The sequence below is a fragment of the Myripristis murdjan genome, chromosome 18 (genome assembly GCF_902150065.1).
Source record: "Myripristis murdjan chromosome 18, fMyrMur1.1, whole genome shotgun sequence".
Classification (NCBI taxonomy): domain Eukaryota; kingdom Metazoa; phylum Chordata; class Actinopteri; order Holocentriformes; family Holocentridae; genus Myripristis; species Myripristis murdjan.
In genome coordinates this window covers 7690128-7706038 of record NC_043997.1, presented here as the reverse complement: position 1 = coordinate 7706038, position 15911 = coordinate 7690128, and the positions used below count along the sequence as shown (strand labels likewise).

The following is a 15911-nucleotide window of genomic DNA, read 5'->3' as shown; positions in this document are numbered from 1 at the left end:
CAGTAGCACCAGGGCCACCACTAGAGGGCACTGTGTGGTGTCATATAGTCGCACCACACTGGGACAAAGATCACTGCCACTACAGGGAAGTGAATATTGAATAATTTTACACTCACAACAAGGGAGTGACCTACATGTTGCACTTTTAAGACTCTAAACGATAAACCAGAACCGTGATCACTTTTAACCACACATATGAATAAAGTACTTTGTCTTTTCTATATGTGTATATTTATATTTGTATTTGCATATTGTTAACATTACTGCTTGTTGTTTTGTTACCCGCCCAGGGACTACAAATGTAAATTAACAGTCTTGCAACTCCAGCATGTTTACATCTTGTATTTTATACTGATGTTCATTAATGTACTCTGTCCCTATCAGATAAACAAATTAAACAAATAAAATAAACAAATGAATATCTGCTGGTGAAAAGTTGGGTAATGAACTGGGAACCTGCTATTGGCTGATTGTTGGTGCCAGGTGGTGTCACTGCCTGTTCAACCAATCGCTAATGGCTAATGTAATGTCACAAAATCAGGAGAAAAAAAAAAATGAAACCAGATCTGGTGAGTTTGGGGTTTCTAATTTTCTGGTTTCAGTAGACGGGGCAGGTGAAGCTGCGTCTCACCGTAGTTCTCGATGTGGCTGCAGCACCTCTCCAGGACCCGCGGCACCTGGCGGTAGATGGGGTTCAGGCTGAGCTTGGTCTGGGTCCTGGAGCCGGACGAGCCGCCGCCGGGCGACTTCTTCAGCTCCAGCTCGGCCGGGTGGGAGAGCTGCAGCGCCTCCAGCAGGCGAGACTGACTCTCTACAAGGTCGGAGATGGAGTCGACTGACAGGCCGCCCTGCAGGGAGACAGACAGAGGACATTCATTTGGTGTTTGGAAGTCTGCACTAATGACACGCTGAGGTATCCGGGATGGTTACTGCAACTGTTTGAACGCAGCAACGAGAAATGAGAAGGAATGGGACGATAGGCTCCTTTCACAACATGATTTGATGTGATAACAGGTTCACAAGTCAAAAAAAACACATTACAGTGTTAAAAATAGTTAACACATTCATGGTAAGTATCTGATAATTAGCCAGCGATTTATTTGAAATTTCTTTGAACTTACACCCCAAAATATATCAAAAATGTACAGAAAATCAAAACTTTTTTCTTTTACTGCTGCATCCAACTCATTCTGCACATTCCAAATGACGCAAATCTAATTTCTAATTTTGGGAGGCAACATCTTATCAAATACAAGTCCATCAGTTTGGGAGTCCTGGACACCAAAAAGGTTGAGAAGTACTGATTTAAACCCCTCAAACCCCTTTTTGGACACACTGTAATCAGCTTGTTATTAGGTCAGATAGTCCTCAAAGCCTCATCTTTAGTTTGGTGTCTTGCTCAAGGACACGGGACATTTCTCTCTGACCACAAGCAAATGATTTCATGTTGTAGATCGGCCCTCCAAAACCTTCCCGCATTTTGTCAAAGCTCAGTGCAGCTCGACATGATTTATCTTCCACCACAGCCTCCTCGCTCACAGCCTTTTGAACCCACAACCTCACAGCTTTCATCCCTTTTTTTTCCCCTCCGAGGTTTTCGGTCTCGACTCGAGGTGTTGGCTTTCACGGATCCCCCAGCTGGCACCGTGAGCCGAGCCTGAGCCGCGAACCCGGAGCCGCCAAAACGCTCAAGTCGAGTTTACTTTTATGGCCCTTATATCACAGCGACGGTCTCAAAAGGCCGCGCAACAGCCGCATTATGGAACCAATAAATTAAACACAAGTGCGGCTCTCCGCGTAGTGAGCTTTTTCCTTCCCGGAGATTTACAGTTTCTGCTCAGGATGTTGGAACCTCGGAGACACAAAGTGGGCCTGAGCCTTGAACCCACGACGTCAAAATGCTCTTCTAGCTGCCGTCTCGCCCTTTGAGTCACCGGATCATCTCGGTTTGTTTGTCTCTGAGAGCTTTTCACTCTTTCCTCTGTTCTTGCCGGTTCCAGAGGCAGAACCTCAGCCTCTTTGGGGATAATGGTTCTCAAACGAAGAAGATAACTTACGAGGCTGTCAGCTCCAATTTCAGAAGGTTCTTGAGACTGAGATTACATAATATATATTTAAAAAGGGGGTAAATAAACGGATGGTTGTGGGTTACGATAAACTGTGCAAGCCAGTTTATTTCTATTGTTTTGAAGAGAAGGGCGGATAATGTCAGGACGTCTTCTTGCTGCTCCGTTTTGCTCACGGAAGGTGTAAAATATTTGCATAACTGGGCATTTGTGTGGAAACGCTTTTTTGACTTTGCTTTTCTTCTTTGCGTACACCAAAATGTCTTAGTTTCTTCCTCCCAGCAATTTGTCGTTTTTCTGAATACATGCTTGTCTTGTGAAGAAAAGACGCTCAAAGATTAAGATGACACGACCTGTAGCAGAACATACAGCAGATTAAAATATATATATGAGAGATTATATGATTATATGAGTCTTTCCTATGGATGCTCAGAGATTAATTTTAAAGACAGTGTTAAAATCCAGCCCAATTTATTATTTTATTTATCATATTCATTGTTAGAATGGCCAATTATTGTATTTACTGATACAACTGCATTGATTTAATGTATATTTGCTCTTTTTTGTTGGTTTGTTGACATTTTTTCTTTTTTTATGTAATCAAATTTTGAGGTGGGATTCTCTTATAAGCCCCTAGGGGTTTTCTGTATCTCACCTGCACAATCTATTGTTATTTCATTCTTGTTCTGATGTTTTGCTTTTATTGTGCAAAAAAAAAAAAAAAAAAAAAAAAAAATAGCTACAAAGTCCATAATTAGCTGGCTAACTAATAAAGTAATATTATCTTAACGTAAAATCACTGATAAAACGTATCAGTGATAAATTGATCAGCTGCACAGAAGTTGAGCATCTCTTTTCTCTACTCTGAGTTGCTTGATTTAAAAAATTAAAATATCCAAGAATTTCATGTGTCGCCACTGCAACTTTTCCCCAGAAGCTGCTTCTCCTCCGCTCTTCTTCTCGCTCCATCCGTTCATTCTAACCTCTCCTCCTCTCCTCCTGCACATAGGACGTCCGCACATTATCCATCTCTCTGATGGACAGACCGCCACTCTGCCGCTCGACCCTGAAAAGCCTGAGATCTCTGGCTGAGTGTGTGTCCGCCGTCAGATTTGTAAACAAGCAAGAGCTACGACCCGGACATGCAGCTTTGAGAGGATGAGTCAGCATCCATTAAGCAGGGGAGCGATGGGAACTCTCTCTCTCTCTCTCTCTCTCTCTCTCTCTCTCTCTAACCATCCATCTCTTTATCTATGATGGCATGAGGTGAGTAAAGTGTGACATTCAGTCTGTGATCATCATCTGGGAAATACACAGATCTCCACTGCTGTAAACAAACACTAATTACACTGTAAGTAAGGGATAAAAGTGTGGGTTTTTTTTTTTTCTTTTTTTTTGGTCAAAAGAGGTTATTTTCACATGACTTCTATCAAGCTGAATCAGCTGTATTTCTGATGAAAGGATGTACAAAGAGGCAAATTCTCAGGCTGATTCTGATTATGGATATTTTTGTGTTTTCATCTTAAAAACCGCCAACCAAATCTAGAGCAAAAACATTTTTATAGCCCTTTCAGCTGGCCTGGTCTTTTACTTTGATCTTTAAAAGGAAAAAAAAAATCTCCTGGTTGTTTGACAGACGGGACTGTGATCAAAAGGTGACAGACATCCGCTGGTGTGAGACACGCTGTCTCCGCTTTTGAAAACACACTTTTTTCTTTGCGACAGCCTTTTGTCGACACAGTTTTTGCGCTGTAATCTCTTTCAATCTGTTTCTGCTGGCTAGTTAACACTCGATCGGTGCAGCACACTTGATCTTTTGCATGGAAAACCTTCCTCTGCAGGTGATGGCGGCCTTACACCAAACAACATTTCAAACGATTGCAGTGTCACAGACAAATTTCCAGTTTTGGCATAAAATCACGAGAGCTTTGCTAGAAAACGGTTAATATTATCGTAAGTCTTTAGTCTGAGTTCAATGATGTCAACATTGTCCGCAGCCAATAGGAGCGCTCCCTCCAGCACCAAACAGGAAGCAGCAAACCAGGTTTATAGTAAACATGGTGCGGACCTCCAGGGAGGCAAGCTCACACACACACACACACACACACACACACACACACACACACACACACACACACACACATCATGCCTGAAGAAGCATCACTATAACATTCCAATAATAATCCTATTTGAATAATTGTCCATAATAATCCTATAATACTTGTATAATAGTCCATAATAATCCTATAATATTTGTATAATAGTACATAATAATCCTATAATATTTGATAATGACTCTATAATATTCCTATAATCCTATAATATTCCTATAATATTTGTGTAATAACCCTATAATATTCCTATAATACTTGTATAATAATCCATAATAATCCTATAATATTTGATAATGACCCTATAATATTCCTATAATATTGGTCAGATGGTCTCAAAAGGAATCTAGCTGTGGTCTTGTGACTCTGTCAGATCCCCAGTTTATGAAAACTCTTGACTTGATCTGTGACTACAAACTCAGTGACTTGTGGCACGTTGTCTTTAGCGTGACGCCCTCTCACATCCCAAGTCTTCCAGTGTGTGGTAGACGAACATGTGGTGCAATAAAAAGTGCAAATGTAGAGCAGGATAAGGAGAAATTCCCACTGAATGGAAATACTCAAGTAAAGTGACAGAACCTCAGAACTGGACGGAAGAAGAGGGAACTTTAATCCTCTGATAGGACATTTTCTGTCTGTCTGTCTGTCTGTCTGTCTGTCTGTGTGGGTGTGTGTCTGTCTGTCTTCCAAATATGTGTATGAATGTTTCGGGCAGTGTGTGCAGTATTCAGGGCGCTGACTCAGCCTCACAGGATAAAGCTGATGGCTGCTTGCTGTTCAGCGCTCGCTCCCTCAGGTGTGATGATGTGCTTTACAGGCTTAAGATAACAACTGCTTCCAGGTCAGTGGGGGAAAATAACAGAGTATTATGGCCTCAGGCAGAGAGGCGACGTTTTGACAGGATATCACCCACACACACACACATACACACACACACACACACAGGACCACACCTGTGCATGTGGAGGCAGACAGACAGAAACACACACAGCACAAACACAGTATTTGTGTCGCAAACACGCGACTGGGGGAACAAATCAAGGCGTCGGCTGTGAAAATGTTTAGTGCAGGAGATAAACTAGCCGCCTACACACACACACACACACACACACACACACACACACAATGCGGGAACATGATGAAAAACCTTGCAGCAAGAAACTCACTATCCCAGTTATAGGAACTGAGTTTATCAGGATTTACTTGCCTAGTATAACTGATTCAAATCTCTCCAGTAAACAAATAAGTAGAAGAAAAGAATAAATAAATGAACGAGCACCAAGAAAACACTTCACCCACTGAGGAATTTTGACCGAAACTTGAAGGAAACCCAAGGCTTAGAGCTGTTGTGCTTGGAGCCGTGAAACATGTGAACTAAAACTGAATAAATGTCAGGGGTCAAAGGTCAGTGATGTCCATCAGCGAACACAGAAAAACACACACTCACACACCCACCCACACACACAGAGCAGATATTGTTCTTATCTCTTTTTCTGTTTGGTTTCATCCAGTAAACAAGTCACAAGTCAGAGTTTTGTCTTACTGCATCATGAAATTCATCATCTACTTTAACACGAAGCAGCTGTTTGTTTGTTTTTTTTGTTTTTTTTTTAAGTTTTGCTGTATTTATGCAGCAAAAGTTTGCACATGAAATTAAAAACAAAGGGGCCAATAAACTGTGATTCATCCTGCTGAATTAGTTTTATATCAAATATGAACATGACCCCTGACACCAGCAAGCCACTGTAGCTGATTTGCAGGTGTTATCTGTTACTGTAACACAGTAATGTAAAGTATTACTGTTCCTACATTCAGTCATCATACTACAGTTACTAATCAAATAATTATGTCATTACTTGCATTAAATAAGTTCTTCGGTTATTTGCATAATGTGTGGAAAGTTAATAAATTAACTAAACGTGCCTTTTATGCGCATTTTAAATTCACTTTGAAGTTGGTGCAGAAGACGAGGACAAAAATGAGCGACAACTACAACACACCCTACAACTTTTTCCACAGTAGAAGAAGTGTTATGTTGTTAACTGGTCAATACAGGACAATGTATCTCAGGCAAGTAATGCAAAAGTAAAGTAAAGAGTCAGGTAACATGACTTTCCACAGGGAGTAAATAAGTAATACATTACTTTTTTGAGGAATGAGTTATCTAATACATTTTGGTCATTTAAAGAAAAAAAAAACAGAAAACAACAACCCAGCCAGCAGCAAATCATTGCATCACCCAAAAAAAAAAAGAAGAAAAAAAGTCAACTTGAAATATTGTGAAAAACTCATCAAGTGAGGCGTGGCAGGTGAAGTTGTCACTGACAGACTTTGGACAACAGCAGCGTCCTCGTCTTAAAGCTCAATAAATTTGTCCCAAAAAGGACCAAAGTGACTCAAAATCATATCAGAGTAGCAAAATGCTATTCGAAAAGAAAGTTAATTTGTGTGAACAGTGTGTGTGTGTGTGTGTGTGTGTGTGTGTGTGTTCACTGAGACAGTCCTCTCACCCTCCTCTGGCCCCGCCCCGTGTTGTCCAGGAACGTGGGAGACATCGGTTTGCTCTGCGGCTCGAACGCCGGCGCTACGGAGTTGCCGGACGGCGACATGGAGCCGACGCCACCGATGGACGAGGAGCCGACGAGCGGCTTGTTGCCGTTGAAGAACTGGCGCTTCTCGGCCCGGAAGCGCAGGATGCTGGCCTCCAGGTCCAGGCAGTCGCGGCGGCTCTCCTTCAGGGCGTCCTGCCGCTGCTTGTAGGCCAGGTCGTTAACGATGACCTGGGACAGGGAGATGCCGAAAGCCTTGGGAGCTGTTTCTGACAGAGGGAAGGTGAGAAAGAAGAAAGACAAGAGGAAAATCATTTGGTTTGATTTTAAGAAGCCGTAAGAACTGACCCTGAATACCTTGTGAGCAAATCTGAATGAGAAAGATAGGAGATTGAATTATTCATTTGGTTTTATAAAGAGCCGTAATGGGAGACAGGAGGGAATTCCTACAAACACACAACATGTGACAGTCGTTGCAAAAACAGATATCAGCCTTTTGAAGTGGTTGGAACTGAAAGAACAAAATTAATAAAATTTGTTAAAGTAATAGTCCACCCTCAGATACACTGTTATGTTGTTGGGACTTGGTCTGTGAAGTTTCAAGTTTACTTCAACAGTGAATCCCATTTCTCTCAACTGGCCTCGTCTGCTTCTACATGACTTAACAGCCTCCTACGTTTCCCAGAATGCCTTTCGACAACCTCGGGCCTGTGGGTTTGATATGCAGATGGCAACAGCAACAGTGTTAGTGGTTTTTACTATGGCAGATAAAGTGCTGATCACACCCCCACCGTGTCCAGATTAAGGAGAAAGTGAAACCAGAACTAAGAAATTAAAGAGAAAAAAGGAATTTAACCAAATAAGGCTGACTAGAACAGCAGCGTTACAGTGAGGCAGTGAAGACGAAGACCTTCCATATGTCCATTTATCAGTGTTTCCCTCGTCTTCATTTATTCTTGAACATTGTGTTGTATTGGATGTAATCCTTCGGTAATCCTTAGTGGAACAAGCACTTCAATGGACAATCATTCCTGTGAGGATGTGGACTGAAAGGGACAAGTGAGGATGACTGGGAGGGATGGTGTGTGGGTGTGTGTGTGGGTGGGTGGGGGGTGGCGGTGGAGGGGGGGTAGGTAACTGAAGGAACAAAGGATAAATAAGAGGTGGGCTCCCTTTTGGTCTCTGTGGCACAAAATGGCAGCTCTAGAAAGAAACTGTCATTCTTTTACTGATGTTTGAAATTGCTGGAATATTTTCTGCTACCAAACTCGAGGTACATCTCCAACAGCTGCTTTTTAAAGCCGGGAATACAAATACAAATTCTGGGCTGTTGCAGACGAAAGATGATCAATGTGGAAGAAACATGGCGATGTCTTTGGTTGTGAAAACGGCGATCATACATTACTCTGAGAGAGGCTCAAAGATGATGCGTTGCCACTATATCACGACCAAAGATAGCTTTTGACAAAATTCTGACAGCGTCACAAATTTAGGCTCACCACCTCACAATGTGACTGCATCTACTAACCAACCAATAGGAACACAGCATAAAATGATGACACTGATGAATGTGACACTGGCACCGAACCCAGTGATGGAGGTATAACGAGCAAAACCAAATATATGGGACTCCAACAAAGAAAAAAACAGCCAGGTCCAAATTCTCTTCCTCCTCCTTAATTCTTTGGATTTTTGTCCAAACGCCTTAATACCACTTAATAGTAATAATTAATATGAATACATTATTATCACTATTGCAAGGGCTCCATTCTTGCTGAGCTTCATTGTTTACCACTACAGTGATCACGTACGCTGATGACGTCCTATTATATACTGACTTGTATTGTAACCAATAAGATTCAGTTATGTGGTCATCTTACAGTCGGCATACATCAAACTTGATGTCGTTCCCATGTATTGTAGATCCATGTCGCACAGTGTGGCTTGCAGTAAACTTATAAGATTGCCAAAATCTCACAGTCTGTAGGCACCATGAGGGGGTGCTGGCTGATTTCTCCTTTAAAGGACTGCAGGTAGCTTACGTTCCTTGTGTGACAAAGTGAAACTGATCTTCAAATATCCTGAAATATTAGATGAGAAACTCCAAGAAACATTTCCCCTCGAAAATTCATTTATATCATTGTGGAAAAGAACACTCTGTGTGTTTCAGTATAAGTTGAGGACTTCCAGAGCATTTATCACCGCACAGAGTCTGAAGCAGCTGGTGAACTATGTAGAAGCCTGGCTTGGATGTGAGACAAAAGAGGGATGGATGAGTAATAATTTGGTTTAATCTGATAACATACAGTAAAGATACGTAATTGCATACCTAAATCTGACCCTGGGAGAGAAGAATGGGAACATACTTTTCTTATTTGGTTTTGTTGACTAAGCAGGAGTTTCATTATCACTGAGCATGCTGATGTTTGTGGTCTCTGTCTTTACCACTGACGCAGATGAGAGGGATAAGGAATTGTTTTGGTGCATTGTGGGAGGCAGGGAGGAGAGATGGAGGAACACAAACTGCAAAAAAGGTGGGAGAATTACTTATTTGGAGTATTCTTTAAGTATGAAATAAATCTTCAATATCTGTGGTGCCAACTCTGAGGGAGGGACGGAAAATCTCACTAATGCTAGAACTAACTCCAACTTTTTTTTCTTTCTTTATCCCACTCAAGTTGGGAGTTTATTACGTCATTTACAAGCCAAGTCTCACAATACGTCGGCTCTTGGAACCTGCTAGAGACCCAAAAATAGATCATCGGCAGTGACAGAAGAAGCATTCTTGTCTCCTGTCCTGTGAAAACACATTTTGCAGATAAATGGATTTTCTCTGACAACAGCGATGCAATAAATCAGCGGCTCAAGCAGGACAGAAGCCTGGAGTGCCTCTCCTAGTATTTACATAAGACATTCTTCTCCGCTGATATTATCTTGACTCGCTCCTCCCAGACAGGAAGATGCTGCGCCTTTTATCTTCCACCCGCGGCTTCAGGGTGAAGCTCTTTAACACACAGAGCGGTAACGGTGGGAATCACTTGATGTCCCTCCGGGGAGCCAATTTCATAATTACATAACTCTTTAATGCATGTCGTATTGTCTGCACAGTTAAAAGGATTCATTGTGAGTCCTGTATCTATTTTGTTGTAACTCGACTGCATGTTCACCAGCGTGGTGGGCGGAGCCTGTCAGCTAATGGAAACACTCAAGTAAAGTGACATAACCTCAAAACTGGACTGAAGGAGGGACTTTAAACCTCTGATAGGTCATTTGACAATATCTGCCTACCTGACTGTCTGCAGTAGTAGAAAGAGTACTACAAACTGATATTCAAGTACTGTCACTCTGCTGATATTTGACTGCAATAGAAGTAGAAGTATTATTCCCCTGCTGGTATTTGACTGCAGCAGAAGTAGAAGTACTGTTCCTCTGCTTGTATTTGACTACAGTAGAAGTAGAAGTAGTGTTCCTCTGCTGATATTTGACTGCAACAGAAGTAGAAGTACTGTTCCTCTGCTTGTATTTGAGTATATCAGTCTGTCTTCTAAATTTTATCATCACAAAAAATTGAAGTTCAGTTAAAATAAAACTACAGACTTTAAAAAAATACTCAAAAAAGTATACAAAGATGCTACTCAACTACAGTATTGTGAGTAAACCTAATTAGTTACTTCCACCTCTGCATACATGTAGGTAGAATGACATAGAGAAGACATACAAAGACATAATGACGGAAAGATGAGTGGTAGACAGAGAGAATAAAAGTTAAAAATCATTTATATGTGATGACAGACAGAAATGAGAGGTTCAAGTGAGGGAGGGGTGTAAGAATAGACGGAGTGGATGGGGAGAGCAGGTAAGACGGGGATGACAGGTGTAATCCTGTTAGAGCAGCCACAGCCACAAAGCCGACATCACACTCAGACTGTGTGAAGACACAAAGGGAAGACAGCAGATCATCTGAAGGCGTTTCACGTCCCGTCAGCCTGCAAATCCCCCGCTCCCGATCGCTATATGGCCTCAGACGTTTATCAGACACTTTCGTCTCGCACGTCACCTTTCAAACTGGGCTTGAAAGGTGAACCGAGGCCACAAACAACAAACAAAAACAACAGACACGACCACATGAGGTGAAAAAAGTGATGAGGGCGGCCTAGGTGGAATTTAGAGGCAGAGTGATTGATGCAAAATTCCTTTCCCAGCAGGCTGAGCCTCCAAACGATTTATTTTGAAGAGTTGACCACAAATGCTAGAGCACCCAAAGGCACCCAAAAACACACAGGTAAACCACGAAATTCAAAGTGCAAATAAAATGAGATAAAATAAATACATAAAGAAGCCAGTGACCAGATAAAATATGAATAAAATCGATTAGTGTCTCATCATGTCAGTCTATATGTATAGATATGTAGCTGACTGTCTGCTCTATATGACCAAACAAAGATCAAGAATGTATCAGGTGCTCCTGGAAACGGGGAAAACAGAGTACTTTAGAGGGTGATCCAGGCACTCTAAATATCAGCAAGTGTGAAAACAAGAAAGGAAATATTAAAAAGCTTTTGTTGGAGTGGCTAAATCATTAAGCCAACATGTTTAGACCACTGAAGGTCTTTGTCAGGGCTTTGGAAACCAAAGGCAAGGTTTTCTCCATCATTTAGCACAACAGCCTAAATTTTTTAACACTGAACCGCCCCACCAAGATTAATTTTCATAGCGAGTATACCACCTCTTTAAGGGCCTACAGGACATAATATCAGCCATAATCATGATATGGTGATGACCTTTGACTTGCACCATTGTACGGTAATACTTTACAATAACAGTACAACAATTAACATTAGTTAACGTTAGTTAATGCCGTAATGATCAATTAACTGTTAGTTAATGATTATTATGGCATTTACTAATGTTAATAATATCTACAATAACTCTTAAATAACATATAAATTAATACTTTAGCATGAACAGCATTAGTAAATGATTCTTAGACACATTAGTAAACGGTTAGTTAACTGTTACTTAATGTTTATTACCTGTTACTTAATGTTTATTACGGCATTAACTAACGTTAATTGTTGTACTCTTATTGTAAAGTGTTACCCATTGTACTATCAGGTAAAATCAACTGTGGACATGCCATCCTTTGTAGCAAGGCCAAAAAAACAAGTAAAAACTATCTTCTGTTGTCTATCTGCTGTGTGTTCTCCGCCCACTCTTGGCTGATGAACTTCAAAATAAAGGCTCTGTTGTCCCACGAGTGTCACACATAAGCCTCTTAAAGAGTGGAGGGTGACTTTTAAAGGCATGAGCCGAACTCATCTCCATCAATCACCTTCAATTATCCTGCAAAGCTTCAAACTTGGTAAACATAGCGTGAGTAGTATGAATAGAGTGTATGGGTTATATAAGGAGCATTAAGTAATCAATCATTCTCTAATCACCCTCGGGCGGTGACAACAAAACCATCAGCAGATCGCTGCCTTGTAAACATCCCAGACAATAAAGTGACAATTTTGCAGCAAACTCATTAGATCTTTTGTTTTCAATAAATTTTGAGGTAAATGTTGATGTAATTAGGGCGTAGTTTCAAAGAAATTTCGAATACGTTACTTACTAATTATCACTTACTTACAATGAAAGTCATAGCCCACCAAAATAAAGGGTTGCCAAATATTGTGAAAACAGTGCAGGTGAGTTTTGAAAGCCAGAAATCGCAGCGTCTCATGAAGCAGTCACTGAGTCACTGACCTTGAAAAATCACACACTTTTAATTAATTAGCCTACTTCAAGGCACCTTTAAGTAATTAAGTTCTCAATGGACTCGGCCGACAGTTGAAATTGTCTGTAAGAAGCTTTGAAGTGGATAAGAAATATAAGAAAGGACAGATATAAAAAGTTGTACTCATGCTACCTAAATGTTAGGTAGCATGGTGTATTTGATATCATCCTAAAAAAAAAAAAACACATCCATTCTTTTAAAAATGATAATAATTGTGTAAAATGAGCCTGTTTTTTTTTTTTTTTGAGCCTTATTTAGATTACTATACCTACATACAGTAAGCAGAAATGGAGTTCAATAGGGGTTAATACAAGGATATTGAGCCAGCTCTATTCTAATATTCTATTCTAATAATTATTTTTTGTTGATTACTTAAGATGATTCTATCATATGAGCTACCTGATGCTATGTGCTTCTGCTTTGGAGCTTATTTATCTCTGTCTTGTATGTTTTCATACCGTGTACATAAGGCTTTCTAATCTGTGTATTTTACTTTAACATCAACCCGCCCAGTCAAATTTGGAATATTTAAATTGATTTTATATGCTGATTAATATGCACTTGTTCCTATTAAGTAAATCAAATCTCAAATTCCAAACATCCTTTTATCAGGTTCAGGCCGCGTCATGTGTCCTGCACATGCTTTGATGGCTATCACGCAGCGAAGGAATTGGTTTGGAGATCTGTCAAGTTAAGAAATGCTGGTACTTACACGCTCATATGCACAGATTTGTGAATACATGCGATTACGTGCATGAATACACACGCAAACACACACACACACTCAAGCAGACATACACCTGGTGGGAAGTGTCTGAAGCAGGTCAGACAACCAACACAGGCTTAAAGATACAGGATTGACTCAGCTGGAAATAACTCTCTCTCTCTCTGTTTATTCGCTTCTTACATAGAAACATAACTAAATAACTCTATATACATTTGCCACTTGTTTAAAATGATGACGAAAGAAAGCATTCATACCATAATACACATAATTATTAAATGACTAACCAGTCAGACAGGACTTGGCCATTTCAGCACCAGGTGTAGCCCAAAATGTCAGACCCAACAAAGACACTCATTCAACTTTTATACCCAATGACACACTTGGGATACACTCGCTGAGCAAATAATATGAATAATATCAACCGAGACAAATCAGAAAATTTCAGGAGGAACAAAATCAAGCATCATCTGTCACACATTAGCTGTCATCCAGCATATTTGGACAGAATCAGTCTCTCAGATTGGTTCAATAACTCATTCAAAATGTTAATTACTGATTGTATTAAAGGAATATGTCGTGTCAGCCTCATCAAACACCTCCCACACTGGATTTCCTGCACTCCAGTACACCAGAGTTCAGAGTCTCCTGAACAATGTTTTAGGGTTGGCACTGTCCATATTTTGGAAACATCACTTGAAATTTCCTTTCTCTTTCTGTGTCATTCGCCGTCTCCTCCTCCATCTCCGTGGCAGTGTTTCCCCTCCCTGGTTTGAGCCTGGATCTGACCGGCCCTGATCCACGTGTTCCTCCATCAGGTGCCAGGCTCAAACGCAGGATAAGCTCCTTGGCAGGTGCTTTGTGGGCCGGCTGCCAGCTGCAGGCTAAGCAGGCTAGCTGTGGGTACCAGCTAACGCTCACTGGTTTGCTAAGCAGCTACAAGCTAAGTGTGCATTTGCGGCAGATGATCAATGTAAGCATGAAAACAGATTGAGGCTATACGGCGTTTTCCCACCAAATCACAAACAAACGGTTGCTTGCTAAGTGCTAGCTTTTGGCTAACTAGGAATAACGAGACTCGCTGATTTGTTGTAGTTCCTGTGTACAATGATGTGAAAATAGATTAAAATATAATTTTCACGCAAGTAACTGTTATTACTCTGTCAACAATTGATGAAATTTAACATTAACAGTTTTTGAAGTTGAGTTGGGTAGTTAGCCTGAGCAACAATAGCTACTGATAGGACATCAAAGCCCCGCCCACAATGTTTGATTGACTGCTGATCCCTTGGAAACAGCAGGGCAGAAGCACCACTGTGAATTAGCACTTAGCAACAAAGATGCTGCCAAAATAAAAGCCCTGTGTGGTCAGAGTATTAAGACAGGCATTTTCTTTTTTGTTGTCATTGTTTCACAGCCAAAAGATGTTTTGCCTTTGAGTCAGTTCTTTTGCCTTGCGTTTATCTTCGTCTTTCGATGGGAATTCATCTTAGATAAACTTCACACTGCCTACATATTGATGTTACTGGCTGCACTGCATGTGTGAAAAATGTTTTTAAAAATCTGTTCCTTTTCTCCTCATCAAAAGCTCTCATAAGCCTATTTTGAGTTTGCACAGTTTGATAACAAAAAATGTAACATGTAATACTTTGACTGAAAAAGCAAAAATCACAATTTTAACCAGGGATTTAGTGTCATATAGAGTCTTAAAAAAATCTTGATTTTCTTCAAATACATTTTTTTTTTAAATGAGATAACCCCACTTGATTCCAATGTAGTTACACTTGCTTAAGATTTTTTTTTTTTTTTTTTTTTTTTTTTTTGGAAACATGGCAGAATAAGGCAGATCAGACCATTATAGTGTAAAGGAACACTTGATTCAATAAAATTCTGGATACCATTCAATTATCATTGGAAACAAGTGGGATTATTTTATCCTACTGGTGGATTTCTTTTAACATTCTTTGAAGGAAAACAAGATTTGAAGATGATTATACTAAATTACTTGTTCAGATTTAGATTTTTTGCAGTGTTATGGAAAATAAAAGCACCCATAAAAATCAAATCAGTGCAGCTCTGCCTGGCAACATGAATGGGAACGTCCATTGAATAGATGCCACTTGTTTATTTGCTTTACGCATTGCACTTTTAAATTGCCGTGTTTCATCAGTAAGCCAGAGCTTAGTCCTGAGCCCTGACGTCTTTTGGCCGGGAAAACCTGACCTCTACATGCCACCTCCAGCTCCTGGCATCTGGCCACACTTTCTGGCATCGCATGCTGACTATGACAGCGCCTGGAGTGAGGTGAGCTGTGTGCTTGTTTCCAGTTGTAGTTGGGGATTTAGTTGTTGGCGGCTTGGAAGTCTTGAATAAGGCTTCTCAGAAAGTTGACCTCAGGATGACTTGGTCACTGCGGATATCCAAAAGATCTGAGTGTATCTAAGTGATGTTAGAAATTTAGCGGACTCTGTACAAGACCAATGGGAAAAAATCTTGAAAAAAATACCACAGCAATTTATTACCTCAAAACACAGTGTAAAAATATGCATTCAAGCTACACTTTTGCCCTCCAGTCAATGATGTTCCTGATAACTGCATTTCTTTACATTGCATGTCCCATCAGTTTTCCATGAGTAGCCTACATCTCTTGTACATTAATACAACATGGTGTTTTCGACATGC

The 15911-nt window shown here is 40.5% G+C and overlaps 1 protein-coding gene across 2 annotated transcripts in view; it reads right to left on the bottom strand.

Moving 5' to 3' along the window:
• arhgap36 (Rho GTPase activating protein 36) overlaps positions 1-15911 on the bottom strand; it is a 100058-nt gene that overhangs the window by 9939 nt on the left and 74208 nt on the right. For both annotated transcript variants that reach the window (XM_030075544.1, XM_030075545.1), the window contains exons 4-5: positions 6688-6995; positions 632-848 (exon numbers count right to left, since the gene is read on the bottom strand). In XM_030075544.1, the coding sequence (XP_029931404.1) occupies positions 632-848; positions 6688-6995 (525 nt within the window). The remainder of the gene's footprint in view (positions 1-631; positions 849-6687; positions 6996-15911) is intronic.